This window comes from Cyprinodon variegatus, unplaced genomic scaffold (assembly GCF_000732505.1).
Source record: "Cyprinodon variegatus isolate N-32 unplaced genomic scaffold, C_variegatus-1.0 Scaffold46, whole genome shotgun sequence".
Classification (NCBI taxonomy): domain Eukaryota; kingdom Metazoa; phylum Chordata; class Actinopteri; order Cyprinodontiformes; family Cyprinodontidae; genus Cyprinodon; species Cyprinodon variegatus.
In genome coordinates, this window is record NW_015150499.1 from 1,169,522 (window position 1) to 1,185,702 (window position 16,181).

The 16,181-nt window shown below is 35.4% G+C and overlaps 1 protein-coding gene across 1 annotated transcript in view; it reads left to right on the forward strand.

The window, feature by feature from the left end:
* Window positions 1-16,181, forward strand: part of kcnh7 (potassium channel, voltage gated eag related subfamily H, member 7) — a 47,384-nt gene that overhangs the window by 22,580 nt on the left and 8,623 nt on the right. Inside the window, exons 4-10 of the mRNA XM_015370431.1 lie at window positions 417-857; window positions 2,942-3,153; window positions 5,209-5,634; window positions 9,808-10,207; window positions 10,320-10,520; window positions 12,865-13,119; window positions 15,672-15,877. Of these exons, the coding sequence (XP_015225917.1) occupies window positions 417-857; window positions 2,942-3,153; window positions 5,209-5,634; window positions 9,808-10,207; window positions 10,320-10,520; window positions 12,865-13,119; window positions 15,672-15,877 (2,141 nt within the window). The remainder of the gene's footprint in view (window positions 1-416; window positions 858-2,941; window positions 3,154-5,208; window positions 5,635-9,807; window positions 10,208-10,319; window positions 10,521-12,864; window positions 13,120-15,671; window positions 15,878-16,181) is intronic.

Consider the following 16,181-nt stretch of genomic DNA (forward strand, 5'->3'; position numbering starts at 1 on the left):
AAAAATAATAAAAAGTTAACTTTTTTAAGCATTTAAAAGCTGCTTTTTTTATCATGTCTGGTTGTGAGGCAATTGCATTACAAGTTCATTTCATACACAAACAGTCCTTATTTTGAACGGGCCAGTTGTTGATAGACCATGTGGCTTTCCTCTTTCTATAAATTTACATGTAAAAACAAACAACCCATGCATTAAACACTGAAACTGAACTCCTGCCTTGTTGTATGGTTCTGCATGTAAACCATGTAAACCATGGCTTTGGAGTTGTCTAACAACTACTGCTACTGTTAAAAGTCAGGATAAGTTTAGCTTTATATAATAAGAATTAGCTATTTGCTATGGTTCAAAAAGGCTCTTTAAATGTCAGCTTTATGGATAAAAAATTAATGATCTTGATTTTTTTTTTTTTTTTGTAGGGAGGAGCCGCTTCTTTCGCTTCCGTCAGGTCGCTTTGAGCCTGATGAACACCAACAAGCAATCTCTTCCCCAAGAGGACCCAGATGCTGTGATGGTGGATTCTCCCAAAGAAGATGAGGACTCGGTGGCCTTGCAGAACTTTCCCTCACCCACAAAGAGTATTTGCAGTCCTTCTGACGCCAATGACACGCACGCCCTCATAAGCTCCAGCCACCATTCTTCCCAGCCTAGCATCGGCCCTGAACCACTTGATCATTCATCCCTCAAAGTCCCCTGGGACAAGCTGTACCAGACAGAGCCTCATCAGTCCTCTACCTCCCTGTCAAACACTTTCCCCAGAGGAAGCACCAGCAGCATGAGGAGAGCCTCATCTATCCATGAAATTGAGGGCTATAGCTCCAATTCAAAAAGTGCATTCAGGGACCGGCATACAAATGAAGGTACAGTATCTACACTGTTATGATTTATATCACAATTATATATAAGTAACTCAAACTGTAAGGGATCTCAAATATGTGCTAGAGAAACTCTAGATACCTCAAAGAAAAAAGCTAGCCTGTAAACTTTTTGCAGAAAAGTTACCAGCTGATTCAAATAGAAAGAAAAACTTGTTTGTGCCTGAAAGTAATATAACTGGCATGCAATATAGAATTGGGACATACATCTATAAATGCAATTCTTATGGTATTGTTTTTGAGAATGACTTCTGATAGTATGATTGTCCTGTTTACTAACAAGAAAATATGTCAACTTAGGGAAGGATATTAAGTTCTGTATATACATGCATGCATTATGTTCCATCTAGTCATTTCTTGTTTAAATGAAACATGATACATAAAAATCTATGTAAAAAGTTTATTTTACATAGATACATATTTGATATCAAAGTGTATTTATTTTATTGAGAATAATAAATATCAAGCTCATTAATGATGAGTTGGTTGTAAAATTATCAACTCACTGAGTAAACTCAAAGTGAAATGACAGGTAGTGTGAGTGTGAAGTGTTAGCACCGCATGAGCTTTCCTGGAAATGGAAAAGTACATCTATGGCTCTTTTAAAAGATTAGACTAATAAATAAAGACTGTTTCCAACAAATACGAGGTCAACAAATGAAACGTGATGTCTTAAGACAAACATGACATGAACATTTCCAAAAAGACAAACAGGAACTACTGACATGCTTGTTCTTCTTTTACAAAAAATTCAATGAAGTCAAGGAGGAGAAACACTTCGCCTTAGTTATGATGAAATACATAACATAAGATACTGGAGCATTACATTTTCAGTGCCTCAGCTGTGAACATAAGCTAATTATTATCATAAGCCTATTCCTGAGAGTCCAAAGAAGAAAGGTCTGGTTTCATCAAAATGCTTTCATGTTTTTTGGTGGACTTCAGAACCTCCAGAGAAACTGTGCTCGTCTTATCCTTCTTCCTCCTTTCTTTTAAGTTGTTAATGTCAGTAATCAGCCACAGGCATTTTTTTTTTTTACTTTTAATTTATCCCTAACGGTATACTGTACAGTATCTGAAAGTAGTGTCAAAGCTAACAAGAAAAGTGTGAAAGATTGCAAAATTGAGAAACTCTTGAAGCATTACTACATATTGTGCAAATGTTCATTTAGTGTGTCTTGTATTCTCTGTACTTAGTTGTTTTTCGTATCAAACTAGAGAAGTAAGGGATGATGTGAAGGACTTTTCTAAAATAGTGTCATTTATTTATTTATTTATTTATTTATATATTTATTTATTAGTTTAAATATTTATTTTAATGAAAGTGGCATTGGTTAAGGAAAATGAATAACCAAAGATATGACATTATATTTTTACAGTGGTTTACTATAAATGTCCTCAGTCAGTATAGTTATATCTTTGTTAGGTCGTTCTACAGAAAATATGGAGAAATTTGTTTTTGAAAGTTCTTTTAATTTTATTTTATTCAATTTAAAAATACTTTATTAATCCCAAAAGGAAATTAAATGCTGCAGTAACTCATAGCTTTTGTTGTTTTTAATCGGTTGTTGTGAGTGTTGATACCTGTAGGCAGGAAGGATCTTCTGTATTAGTCTGTTTTGCACTGAGCTGGAGAAGTCTCTTACTGAAGACCCTCTGCTTTCATTAAAATATTTTCTGAAGAGGATGCCCAATGTTCTGCATAATTTCTTCCCTTTATGAAGAATTATTGTGTGTGAAATAACCTCCGGAGGTTGTAGAGGAGTTCCTAGAACAGAGCTGGCCTTCTTTATTAGCTTGTTGAGCTTTTCTAAGTAATTTATTTATTCCAAATAAAAAAAAAAAACAACAAACCATATTGCTACTATGATGTTACAGTAATAAACATAAAGATTTCTTATGCTTTGATATTTAAATAATTTAAGAGAAAATGTGTTCTTTTTATTGATAGAGTTAAAAAACTGTGTTTTTTTTATAATCCATTATATGGAATGAGATAATAAAAAATAATTTGTATTGTATTGGATAATTCTTCACTTAAACAAATATGTTTTCCCATGAATTACCAGGCCATTTCAACCATGTGAAGTCCAGTTTGCTTGGCTCTACCTCTGATTCAAACATCAACAAATACAGCACCATCCACAAAATCCCCCTGATTGCATTGAACTTTACAGAAGGCACAGATAAGAAGGCTCATTCACCCCCAACCTCTGAGAAAGCCATCATAGCACCGAAAGTCAAAGACAGAACTCACAATGTCACAGAGAAAGTTACACAGGTGAGTTAAAAGATGTCATTTTTTCAGAATTGAAATTCTGTATTGTATGCTTGCTGTTGTACATAAAGGAAATTGGCAATATTCATGGGACGCTTTAGGTGTGATATTGAAGAATCACAGTATAATGCTTCTATTTTTCATAAACAGACTGCTGCCATTGTGGTGGCTGAAGCTGACGATAAACCAGTTTTTCCCTAATATCTCAATCATACATTGATAAATGTATGTTTGTGCGAGGGAGTCTTTACCTTTCTATAAAATCAGTAATTCATGTTTGTTTTAAATATGGCAAATACAGAATTTAGAAACACGTAAACAAGTGACAGATAAGAAGTTATACATTTTTTATAGTTTATTAATTTTAAATACAAATGTAAAAGTAAGATTGTTTGATCCCACCAGTTAAACCATACTATTGTTTTAATTATGACCACTGCTTTGAGGATCACTATGGAGAAATACAACTGCACAATGCATGATTAAATGTGTTTAAAATCAGAAGCCATACCATTACAATACTTATCTGACATATTTAATTGCAGTTATGGTTCAAAACATAAGTACTGCTAACAAGGATGCCTTTCTAATTCAGCTTGGATTAAAAAAAATAGCTTTAATTACATAAACAATTCAACATAAAATATGGTCATAAATGGTAATTCAATTAAAATTGATAATTCTATCACAATGGTATGGCATTTGTACTGTGAAAAAGTGAAACTACAGCAAAGTTCAAATACAAATTGCCAACCCAACACTATTGTTTCTACATACTGGTACTGTTAAAGAGCAGAGTTGAAGAGGCCAACCCATTGTTCTAAAAGCCAATACATATTCTGCAGAACAGCTAAATCTGCTTTCCCCACAAGGGCTGCAAGCATTTATTCATTTACTCATCTTATTCTGCAACACTGCTTTGGGAGTTCCTGCATCTTGTTTTTTTACACATTTCTGCATTGTGTTACCTGCAAAAATGGCAATTACAGTATATTAATCAGGTGTAGAGGCAGGTGAACATCTAAATGTTACAGGTCTATACAAGTCTTTTAGATGGAGACATAGGTTCTAAAATTTTAACCTTTGATTAGTTTGTGTAGCTGTAAACTTAAACATTGTGCTTATGAATACCCATAAAGTAGATATGTATGGATGTCAAATGTCTGGAGGGGTAGTTAGATTTTTAAATTGGAGTGGACTGTAAAATTCCACCCTCAGATCGTCTGAGAGCAAAAAAACTATACCTCTGTATCAGGACTATGTCAAATTTGTGTGTCTAGTATTAAAAACTCCATATCTTTTTGAAATTGCATATAAACAGTCCTTTGTAATTGTATGGTGGCACTAGTGGATATTGGAAAAACAACTGCAATGTGATATGTTGTGCAGCTCCATTAGCAAAATGCAAATAAAACAACATGCAGAGAAATCTGTAAATTAAATGTCTTTCAACATAACAGCATGTTTCTCTTAGATGATGCAGCACCATCATTAATTAAATGCTTTTCCCCTTCCACTCTTTGATTTGAGGTTATGAAGTTCTGCTGACATATAAACGCTGCATGTACTCCCTGACTGCTTGCAAGGCCAAATTTATAATTCATGTGTTTGAGACAGGATGTGCTGAAAAGAACAGAACCAAGAAAGAGATCCATGGCCCTCATCATTACTGACTGACACCCTATTTTCTGCTTTAAGAGAATCCTATCTTTTTTACAGTTAAACTAAAAAACAAGAGAAGCACACTTAGCACCAATAAAAAACACTTAATAAGCCAGAATACATTCATCTTAAAAATCAGAACCAAACTTTACTCATTAAAGAAATTGAATGATTGTCTTTTTTTCATCACTTTATGATGCGTACGTATCTGTGGAATATTGATTTATCTGTAAATTTTAGGTTTGCCAGCTGTTAATATAACTTTGTAAATTTAAAATAAGAAATCCTAATTAAACTGTCAAAGGTAGCAAACCTGTTACAGTGGCTCAAAATTGAAATATGTAAAATGTAAATAAATATCAAAATAGATAAACTGCCTCTCTTTCCACTCCTCAGGTCCTGTCTCTAGGAGCAGATGTACTTCCAGAGTACAAACTCCAGGCACCCCGCATTGATAAGTTCACCATCCTCCACTACAGCCCCTTCAAAGCAATGTGGGACTGGCTGATTCTGCTGCTGGTTATCTACACAGCAATTCTCACTCCTTACTCTGCTGCTTTCCTACTCAATGACCAGGAGGAGCAGAGAAGGCGTGAATGCGGCTACTCCTGCAGCCCTCTCAATGTGGTAGATTTGATGGTGGACATCATGTTTATTATTGACATCCTCATAAACTTCAGGACCACCTATGTTAATCACAACGAGGAAGTGGTTAGCCATCCAACTAAGATAGCAATCCATTACTTCAAAGGATGGTTCCTAATAGATATGGTGGCGGCGATCCCCTTTGACCTTCTGATCTTCGGCTCGGGATCAGATGAGGTTTGTTGACTTTAAAGTATACTCTGTATTTTTGATCCCACTTTTTATGTCTTTAACTTTGTCTTACATCAGATTTCATTGCTTTATTAACTGGATTTGTTCCAAAGGGGAGCTCCTTAAAGCTCAAAATTGTCTCTTGGATATGAAAGGATTATTTCAATTAGTTGTTTTTCCCTTGTATAATTCTTTACATCTCTCTTTTTTTCTGAATGGTCCTCATTCTAGTATCCATTTGCATGGATTAAAGGCTTACCAAATGGCAATCAATGGTGCATTTATGTGAGGACCAGACCAGAAGGGTTATGTACACAGCTGGTGATGTTAGAGATGGTCATTGGCGGGCTGACTGCCAGCTCTGGCGGCTTGTTTGTCTGGCAGGATATTTCCCCTAAGGCTCTGGATACACTTCAGGGCTTTATCATGCTTCGTGGTCACTCCATTACACCAGGAAAGCTCCCGATTATAGACCATAATCATCTTTTCTATCACTGCTGCTGCCAGTGCTGAGTCACTAGATCACAGCAAATCAAAAAGGAAATGGGCTTTTTTTCTTTTTTTCAAAAAAAGAAAAAAAAAATGGCTGGCTTCAGCAATTTCTCACGGTAATTGACACATGATGATGACATCTCAGTTCATAGTTTCTAATTATAGCCTCTTAGCTTAGTGCTTACATGTTTCAGAATAATCATGCAAAGTTCCACTCGGTTTTGTTTTCAATTTGGAAAGGAAAGCAAGTGAAGCAGTGGCAGATGGTTTTCACAAGGCTCATTTAATTTAGAAGCTTAACAAGAGGATTGAGGCTCCAAGCAGTTAAGCACACATTAATATCAGCATAAGGAATGTGTAAAAATGTGGGATTTTAATGGCAGTGCACTGTACCAAAAGATTGCTGACACTGTGAAATTAAGTAAGAGTAAAATATGTGGCACGAATTAAGAAAAATATGAGTTAGAAAGAAAATGAGTGCACCTTAACTGTTCTTTGCAAGCTGTTCAACCTTGACATATTAGAAAAACCAAAATTATATGTTCAAAATGTTTGTGTTCCCAATAGAGATGAGCATTAAGAAAAGGAAGGTACAACTCTTTTTCTACAACCCATTCATTTACATTTCAAAGTGCTTTACTTAAACTACAAGATTTGATTGGTGTTGGCTTTGTTTTTAAGCTAATTGATAAAACCACATAAGTTATAGTGCTGCAGTGCTGACCCATATCTTTCACTGTATTTAAAATAAAAGTTAGAGCAAATTTGGACCAAACACCTCAGTACAAAAGGAACTGATTTTAGTAAATCTAAGTCAGGAGCGCAAACGTTTATTTACTAGCCTTTAAAAATTTAGTCATGGCCTATAGGTGTTAAAGTACAGAGCTTGGCTGTTGGTTTTTACTAGTAAAAAATAGCCTGAATGGAAGAGAGAGACAGAAGACACAACAATCAAAAGAAAACAATGGAATACAGTAAGGGAACATAAACGCCAAAAATTAATGGTATTATTGGCAAAGTTTATATATAATACACAAAAAAAGCCTAAGAAATTATAATGACAAAAAAAACGACATAATTAGATAACATTATATAGAAAATACACAGTATTAATCAATGTTACTGACAGAACTTAAAGACCTAAAGATATTAATTATGGGTCCACCAAAAATGAAAAATACAGTATTCTGAGTTATCTTGCAACACTGAAACAAATGAGCTTGGTGCTCACTCTGCATCACCAGACTGTCTGCTTTAGTGACAGGATCCATCTGTCCATTTAAACTTTGATTATACAATATATGTGATATTTAAGAAACATCTGTTTTTATACAATTTAATTTAGACCCAAGGAAACATGATTAATGTTTTTTTCTTGTTTTTTGGGGGGATAAATTAACAATATTTTGCTTCTAAACCAAACATTATCAGTAAAATAAGGCAAAATACAACTTGCAGCAAGGATCAGTGGCCCAAGGCTGATTATATCAAAGCATAAACTTAGTGGATGTTATACTGCATTAACTGAATATGTTACAGTTGTATAAGGTTAATTTAAAATGCTTAAAAAAACAATGTTACGTCAAAATCTTTAGCAGATATTTGGGCAAGGTAGACATCTGGACATCAGTGCACTTACAGATAAAGTAATAAGGTACTGTATATATGTGTGTATTTTCACAGGGACAAAAATAGGCCTGCTAATCATGGGCAGAACGAGTAACTAAGCAAAAAGGAAACGTATTTGTCAAGTACTACAAGTTAGAATTTAAATAAAATCATTTAAATAAACATCATAAACACTATCGCCTTAACCACACAACAGACTGGAAGGTTAAAAGAAAGATTACTGAAGAATCATGCAATTCACATGTTACAGTTTGTGATGTATGCATCCAAAATGCTTTTCATTGTAGGAAGAGTCTGTCTTTGTTACCACTTCTTTAGGGAGCAGAACCTTTTCAATACCTTTAAAATTAACAGGTATTGATCACAACTTTTTAAAAATCCTGGCCAATGGAAATCTCCCATTGTTAAAATTGATCCTGCTTTTGTTTAGAAAGCCTCTCTTTTAGCTTTATCAATTTAAATCAATACATAGTTGAGTTTCCATAAATATACCAAATAGTGTGACAGGTAATCCTACTCTTTATATGGAATTTCTTACCTGTATGTCGATGCAGAAAAAAAAAAAAATATTTTCTTTAAGCTTCATGCGCCATAATGAGCACAACTTCAATACTAGTTCCAGATAACTGCAACAAAGTACATATGGGAGGGGTATGGGATCCCTTCTAAGCAAAGCATAGACACACAATGGCCTATAGCCAAGTCACTGAAAAATATATACCAATATTTGTTGACAACTCTTTTAATTTCCTTTGGTTATTGGGGAAAATTATTGGTCAATACAATTTTGGAGTTACTGTATAAGGAGGGTTTAGTGCTAAATCTCCATCCTTGCCAAGATTTAAACAGTATTGTAACATTTCTTTATTAATGTGTCATCATAACCTCTATCACTGAATGATTTACTCAAATTATTAAAAAGTTTAGTCACATGTATATGATCATGTCAGTAGTACCACTATTTCTTGCAGTCACGTTGTGTCATGATATGCCACTATTCACTCTTTGGTTCTGTGTAAGTTTCCATTTTGGGTTCTGAGTTATGCTTTATTTTATGTTATTCTGTATTGTCAAGATCTATTTCGTTTTTGAATTCTTAGTTTTACTCTTCCAAATTATCTCTTTTCAGCATTTTAGCTATTTTTTATTTATTGATCTAGTTTAATTAGTTATTATTTCTCTTATTCTTATGTTTTCCATGGCTTCAAGAATCTCCAGTTCTTTCTCTTATCCTCTAGTTTTCCTCTTAGTTAATCCTTATTTTGTAATTATTAGTTTTATTCCCCTTTAGCCTTATTTAAGCACTTTTCTCCTTACAGTTAAGGTGTGTTTTTCCTGATTGCTCTTTGTTGCCCCCTTGTGCCCTTTTCCTTCCCCTTTGCTCCTTTCTAGCTGCCTCTATTCCCACCTGCTCTCAATTGATGATAACTCCACTCTTGGTTCTGTCTCCCATATCAAATCCTCCTCTGCAGTTCATCAGTGCTGGTTCCTCTTTATTATCTACTCTTCATGTGTGTTCTCCCTGGTGTCTCCTGGTTTTTTGGATTCCTGTTTATTGTTTTTGGATTGCTTTTGAATGCTTCTGTATCCATTTATTTCCTCATTAATTTAGTAAAACTCATCTCTGCCTCCTCTTCTATGCATCTGGGTCCTCAACCAATCTCCACCCTACCTTGACACACAGCTGCTAGTTCATATTTTGAGATTGTAAATGGTCATTATTATTCTTTGTAGAAAAATCAAACTTAGTCAGATTGAAGTACCTATGTATTTTTGCAGCCCCGAGGTTATCTTCCAGGAATGTCATGTGTTTAGCTCCACATCAACTTAAGTGACTAGTTTTCTTTTGCATATGTGGGTCTCTTTTTGTGCCAGCATAGCTTAGGGCAGCTTAACTCAACCATGCTATACTGTGTTATTATCCAGTCTGCCTTCGTTTGGGTATCAGTTGGAGTGATATCCAGCAATGTGTAGCCTGATTGTAATTTGAATTGACAATGCTATAATACCAATACTCTACAAGTGTTGATTAACTTCCTTAATGCCTACTTTCTGCAGACAACCACTCTGATTGGCCTGCTGAAGACAGCGAGGCTCCTGCGATTGGTGCGTGTTGCCAGAAAGCTGGACCGTTACTCTGAATATGGAGCTGCTGTCCTAATGTTGCTCATGTGTATCTTTGCCCTAATTGCTCACTGGTTGGCTTGTATATGGTATGCCATCGGCAATGTGGAGAAGCCCTACCTAGAGCACAACATTGGCTGGCTCGACAATTTGGCATTGTCCATAGGGAAGAGATACAACGGCAGTGATCCAAACTCTGGTCCTTCCATCAAGGACAAGTATGTCACAGCCCTTTACTTCACTTTCAGCAGTCTCACAAGTGTGGGATTTGGGAATGTTTCCCCCAACACCAACTCAGAGAAGATCTTTTCCATATGTGTCATGTTAATTGGGTGTAAGTATTGCTGCTTTTCCATTTTATCTGTTTATATTAAGTCTCTCAAATTTTAATGGTAAAATTCTAGCTGAATGTATTGTTGCTCATACAAACACTGTCATTATTTCAGCCCTTATGTATGCTAGTATCTTTGGAAACGTATCTGCCATCATCCAGAGACTTTACTCCGGAACAGCTCGCTACCATGCTCAAATGTTACGGGTCAAGGAGTTTATCCGCTTCCATCAGATCCCTAACCCTCTCAGACAAAGGCTGGAAGAGTACTTCCAACACTCATGGACCTACACCAATGGCATTGACATGAACACGGTAAATAAATAAAAATCAAATCCTTTAGAACAGAATAGGATATCCAACCACAATCCTTGCATTAATGACTCTAATTCTAAAAAAGCTTTCCTTCTTTTCTCTCCCCTACATCTGGACTGTCACCTCTTCACTGGTAAGAGCAGGAGGTACAGTTGCCTACATCAATTTGCTAATATTTACTTTTATTTTAAATATATTCAGTTCATAGCAATCATCGTGCTAAGCATTTATGGGAAGACTGTTCATAGAAAAGGCATAGCCATCCTACAGAGCTGAAAAATATGTTCTACTTAATGCCGCTATAAACATTTTATTTTTATGGTAAGTTTAAACATTTTAGTCAGGACTTAAAAAGGGTTTATTATTTATTATTAGAGTTATTGTAGTGTGAAGGTTACTCAGATATGCAGAGTGTACTGTAAGTAATACAGATTAGTTAGATCAATTATGATAATGTGGCTAATTTGTGGTTAAATTGTCATAACAATATTGTTTTGCAGCAAAATTTACCACACAAAGTGGCAATATCTCAGCACTTTGAATTTATTAGCCTACGCCAACATAAAAACATTTTACTAGATGGCTTAGGATGCTATAAATAAGATCATACCCAGTTAATCTCATACCTGCACTAAAGAGAAAACTCTTACAGCATTTTCATTTACAAAACAGAAAAAAAAAAATCCTGATTATTTGGTGCTGAAGGATGAAGCTACCAACCAAAACAGGTGGGGCCAAATACCAGCTCCATTCTTAAAAAGGTTGTTGCATTTTATTTTCATGCTATTTTTTTTTTATTTAGTGGTTACTTACACAGAAAGTGAAGATTCATTACATGAAAAATATAGACAGGAGGATAAACACATCTGTGCTCAGAGAAACTGAGAAAGCAAAATATTACAGAAGTTTAAACCAAGTTTATTTTGGAGGGTTTGCTCTTTTAAACATTTAGGTAAGTGATTTGACTGGAAATATTTTTCATGCTCGGTTATCAAAAATGAGTCCGAGGAGTTTATAAGTGTTATATTGCCTCTAATCTTTACAAACTGGGTAAATAATTGTCCTCATGTGTAATTACTTACTCAGGGTAAATGTTGAAGTATTATAACGATTATTAAAAAAGTGCTTAGACAAATTGCTGTGAGTTCTTAAAAAAACGTGTTGTTCTAAAATGGTGAAAATGTCCTTCTAGTCTTAAATCTCTTTCAGATAAGCTGAAAGCTTGGATTTGATGCAAGCTAAGCTAGATTTAAACTAAATGGAATGACTGATCAAAAGAACAAAATGTTTGATGCAGCAGATCAAGTTGTGCCACTTATACAACCTTTTGATCCATAAAAATAACAAGAAATAAAGGAATACAGAAACATAAAAGAATTTGAGAGCTTGTTTGACTTTCTCTGACGACTGCAAATCTTCTATGTGTACTACCTTTATTAAAGTTAGTGCTAAATAACATAAATATTAAATAAATGATCAAGCTCATCAATAAAACACATAAATTAAGACAACTCTATATAAGCCAAGCTAAAGTGCTCCTTTCAGACTAAATCTATCTAAGTCAAAGATTTATATTCAATATTTATAAAAACACCTAAAATTTTCACTGTGTTTTCCTATAAAGTTTTTTTTTTCCAAGTAATAATTTTGTATTTCCATTTTATATTTCAGTATAGTGAGTTATGGTTTGTACCTGATTATGAAAGCACACCAGCATTGTGTGTTAGATCATTTTGTCAGTGTGTATATTTATCTTGTGAAATAGTTAAAGATAGATCAATATTTTGTGTGCTAGAAATGTCACTAGTAACACTGATGATGATAAAGATTTGAACATGTAGGCAAAAGGTCTTTACAGACAATTTCAACTGAAAGGCTATTAGCAATCAGTCAAAGCAAGACCACAATCAATAAATATTATAACAAGACAGAACAAAGTCACATTTTTAAAAGGAGTGGGAGGAAGTGTAGGCAAGCACACTTAATATTAATTAGCAGGTTCATTAATTTGTGACACCCAGTATTTGTTTAATGGCTACTACTCTTTCTGGTTTAGCAAGATGTACATAGTCTTTTCAAGCCAGAAAAAATAATAAAACATGATGTGTTTTGGGAAATATGTATTTTTTTTTGTTTGTTTCACTTATGAAACTATGTGGCTGGTTTTGCTTTCTCTCTAAAGTATAAATCTAATTATTTTGTTTGCTGGGTTTTAATCTAATTCATACATAATTTTCATTTGTGCATATGCAGTTATTTTTTTCCCCTGAGAACAGCGTCCAGTTAAACTATATGCTTTCTGAATGTTGTCCTTTATGGAAAATAACAGATTGTTCTTGTGTCACAGGTGTTGAAAGGTTTTCCTGAATGCCTGCAGGCAGATATCTGCCTCCACCTTAACCAAAATCTTCTAGAGAACTGCAAAGCATTCCAAGGGGCGACTAAAGGGTGCTTGAGGGCGTTGGCCATGCGCTTCAAAACTACTCACGCTCCTCCTGGAGACACTCTGGTCCACAGTGGCGATGTTCTCACGGCTCTCTATTTTCTGTCCCGTGGCTCTATTGAGATCCTGAAGGATGACATTGTGGTAGCTATTCTGGGTAAATATACAATGATGGATGGATGGATGGATGGATGGATGGATGGATGGATGGATGGATGGATGGATGGATGGATGGATGGATGGATGGATGGATGGATGATTAGAAAGTCTCCAGCTTTGTGCACTGTGTGAACTGAGTCATATAAACATTGTATTTAGTTGACCTTTTCTAGAGTATAATTATTCATGCTTAAAAGTAAGAGCCCCTATTAAACATCAAATCCTCATCATTTCTGTAATAAGTGATTTTGTACAGAAGGTCAACACAGTGTCCTTCATCTGGAAGTGCAGAAACCTCTAAAAACACATTTTCTTTATTCAAACCTGCAATTCATATGTTTACACTTTGCAAATGGGAAAATTAAAGGATATCAATCTGATGCAACTTTCAAATCCCTGGGAAACCTTATATAAGCATTATTGCTTTGAAAAAGCAAGCTAGAAGCAATTAATGGTCAAATGCTTCCAAAATAATTTTTTATTTATTAGCACTCCTTAGCTAACTCGGGTATATTTACATTGTATTAATGTTGATTAATGTACACTGTCCCCTTTCAAATAAACAATAAATGAAATTAAAGAATAAATAATAAAGACTCCAGAGACCAATGCAAGGAGTATTTCCCTGCATGATGGAAACAATTAAAAAGAATGCAGTAGGTTGAAAGGGTTATTTATTGAAGGTAGAAACCCCTCCCATTGAGACTGTAGGGAAATGGTTAGTTGGTGCTTGCCCTCCTAGGGGAGATTGCTTTGGCCCTATTTCCCAGCAGAGCACAAATATCTTTAAGAAGTTCTACATCAAGTTCAGGTCAGTGACTTTAAAGTCTTTACGAGCCCTTATATCACTGTCTCTGGGCTTGAATTTAATAAGACATTTGTCCCTGGCTGGAAACAGTTTCTAAAAATGTGCATAACACTGACATTATACAGATTTATGCAGCATGGGCCAACAGCTTTGTCTTAGGGAGGCTGCAAGGAGAAGCTTTACGGTTCTCATGACATACACATCTCTTTGATTGCTCTTGAACAGAGAGCCTCTCCACCACTGTCGACTTCTTCACTGACACTGTGGCAGTTGGAGGTAAAGCAGGAGAATAACAGCAGGGTAGAGACAGCTCACATGTAGCATGCAGCACATGGAACACAAAGATAACACAAAGCCAGGATCACTGGAGGACCATAGCTGGGTGGCTCATCATGCGGTTGACATGGCAATCCTTCACGCTTTGTCAGGAGAGAAATTCTGGATATCCATGCAAAATTTGGATTTGTATTCGGATATGTTTGAATTTAGGCATTCAATTTTCTTCCATGGGTTTGTACTCGGAGCACTACTTTGACAAATAGAAGTTGGCACAGAGACAGCTGCCTTGAAAGGTTAATAGTAATTTTTCTGGTGACATACTCTCCCACCTGAGTTGTGCATTGTTGCAGTTCCTCCACTGGTACTTTGGTCCTTATGTTTTTTTTTTTTTTATAATTACCTTTTTTTTTCGTTGGTAGGTCTATAGGTCTATTTGTTTTGTTAAAATCTCTACTTTAAGATGGCTGTGTTCTGTTTTTTAAGGTAATTATGTGGAAAATATTAAAAAGGTTAAAGTGGTTTTGCAAGACACTTTAGGAATGTAAACAAGTGGTCTTTTTTTTATAACAGTCCTGCAATGCTTTTTTTTTTTTACTAGTTCCTTTGTTTCAACCTCATTATATCTCTAAGCCTGATATGCTCATAATACTGAGCCATTTTTCCCTTCATAATAACACAGTAAACCTGGTTGTATTGTTTCACGGGTGTGAAATTAGTCTGCTGCACTAGCGATTATCTAAATCCTTGTGTTGAGAGCCGCTTGTTGGGGAGAAATGTATCACTCTGTGTGAGGCTTGCCTCTGCAGTAGAAAGGTGTCTAGTGCTTGCTGTGAAAGAAGCACTGGCAGCCAGCGTATCATATCTCTTTTTCCTGAACCCCTGCATACACAGTTGGCATTTAGTGGACCCCACACAGCAACAAAGGGATGTTTCATGATGGCCTTTAGACCAGACCTCTTGTCCTTTGCGAGAATTGGACTATAATAGGTGAATTTATAGTTTATTTTTTTCACCTTTTGAAAACTAAGCTTTTTGTACAGCAGATTCCATTATATTCTACAAGTTTGCTGAAGAGCTGGCCTTATTATGTTTTGTCTCCCACTAACCCGGATATTTCCTTTGAAGTGCACAACAAGTAATGTTTGTCAATCACCAACAGCCCTCCTATTTTTACCTCACATCAAAGTTGCTCTGTGTTAGTGGTATTCCTCAGGATGAATAATGGATCAAAGATAGATAGGCAGCTGATGCCCAGGCCTTGGGAAAACATCTTCAGAGTGAGGAGACCTGATTTGATTTTCATTAAGCACAAAAAGAAACACTCCCTCTGCTCTATAGCGATAAACAACAAACAACTCGATCTCCCATTGGAAATCTGATATAAATTATCCTGTTTGAGCACCTAGGTAAATTGGAAGTATTTCTCTATTTTACTAATTGCATCTCTTGTGTATCCTCAACAGGAAAAAATGACATATTTGGAGAAATGATCCATCTTTGCACCACACCCGGGAAGTCAAACGCTGATGTGCGCGCTCTGTGTTACTGTGACCTGAGTACCATTCAGAGAGAAGACCTGCTGGAGGTGCTGGATATGTACCCAGAATTTGCTGACTACTTCTTCAACAACTTGGAGCTTACCTTCAACCTCAGAGATGAACCAATCAAGGTTGAGAAATTATAAAATCTGTTTAATGAAGCATACAATTTCTCTCAGCCGTTGAAGTGCATGCATTACATGTATGTTAACCTGTATGATTATTTTAGGGTTTCTACTTATAGATTTGTGCAACACAATATTAAGGTGATTCCTAAAAATCAAGAAGTGGATGCAATAGATTGACTTTTTAGGGGATTTCTTAACTCCACACTGAACACTAAGGTTTAAATACAAACATCCTCAATATTATTTGGGCATGTGTTACTTAGCAAGGCAAATACTGACTACTGAATACCTTTGTTTTAGGGATGCA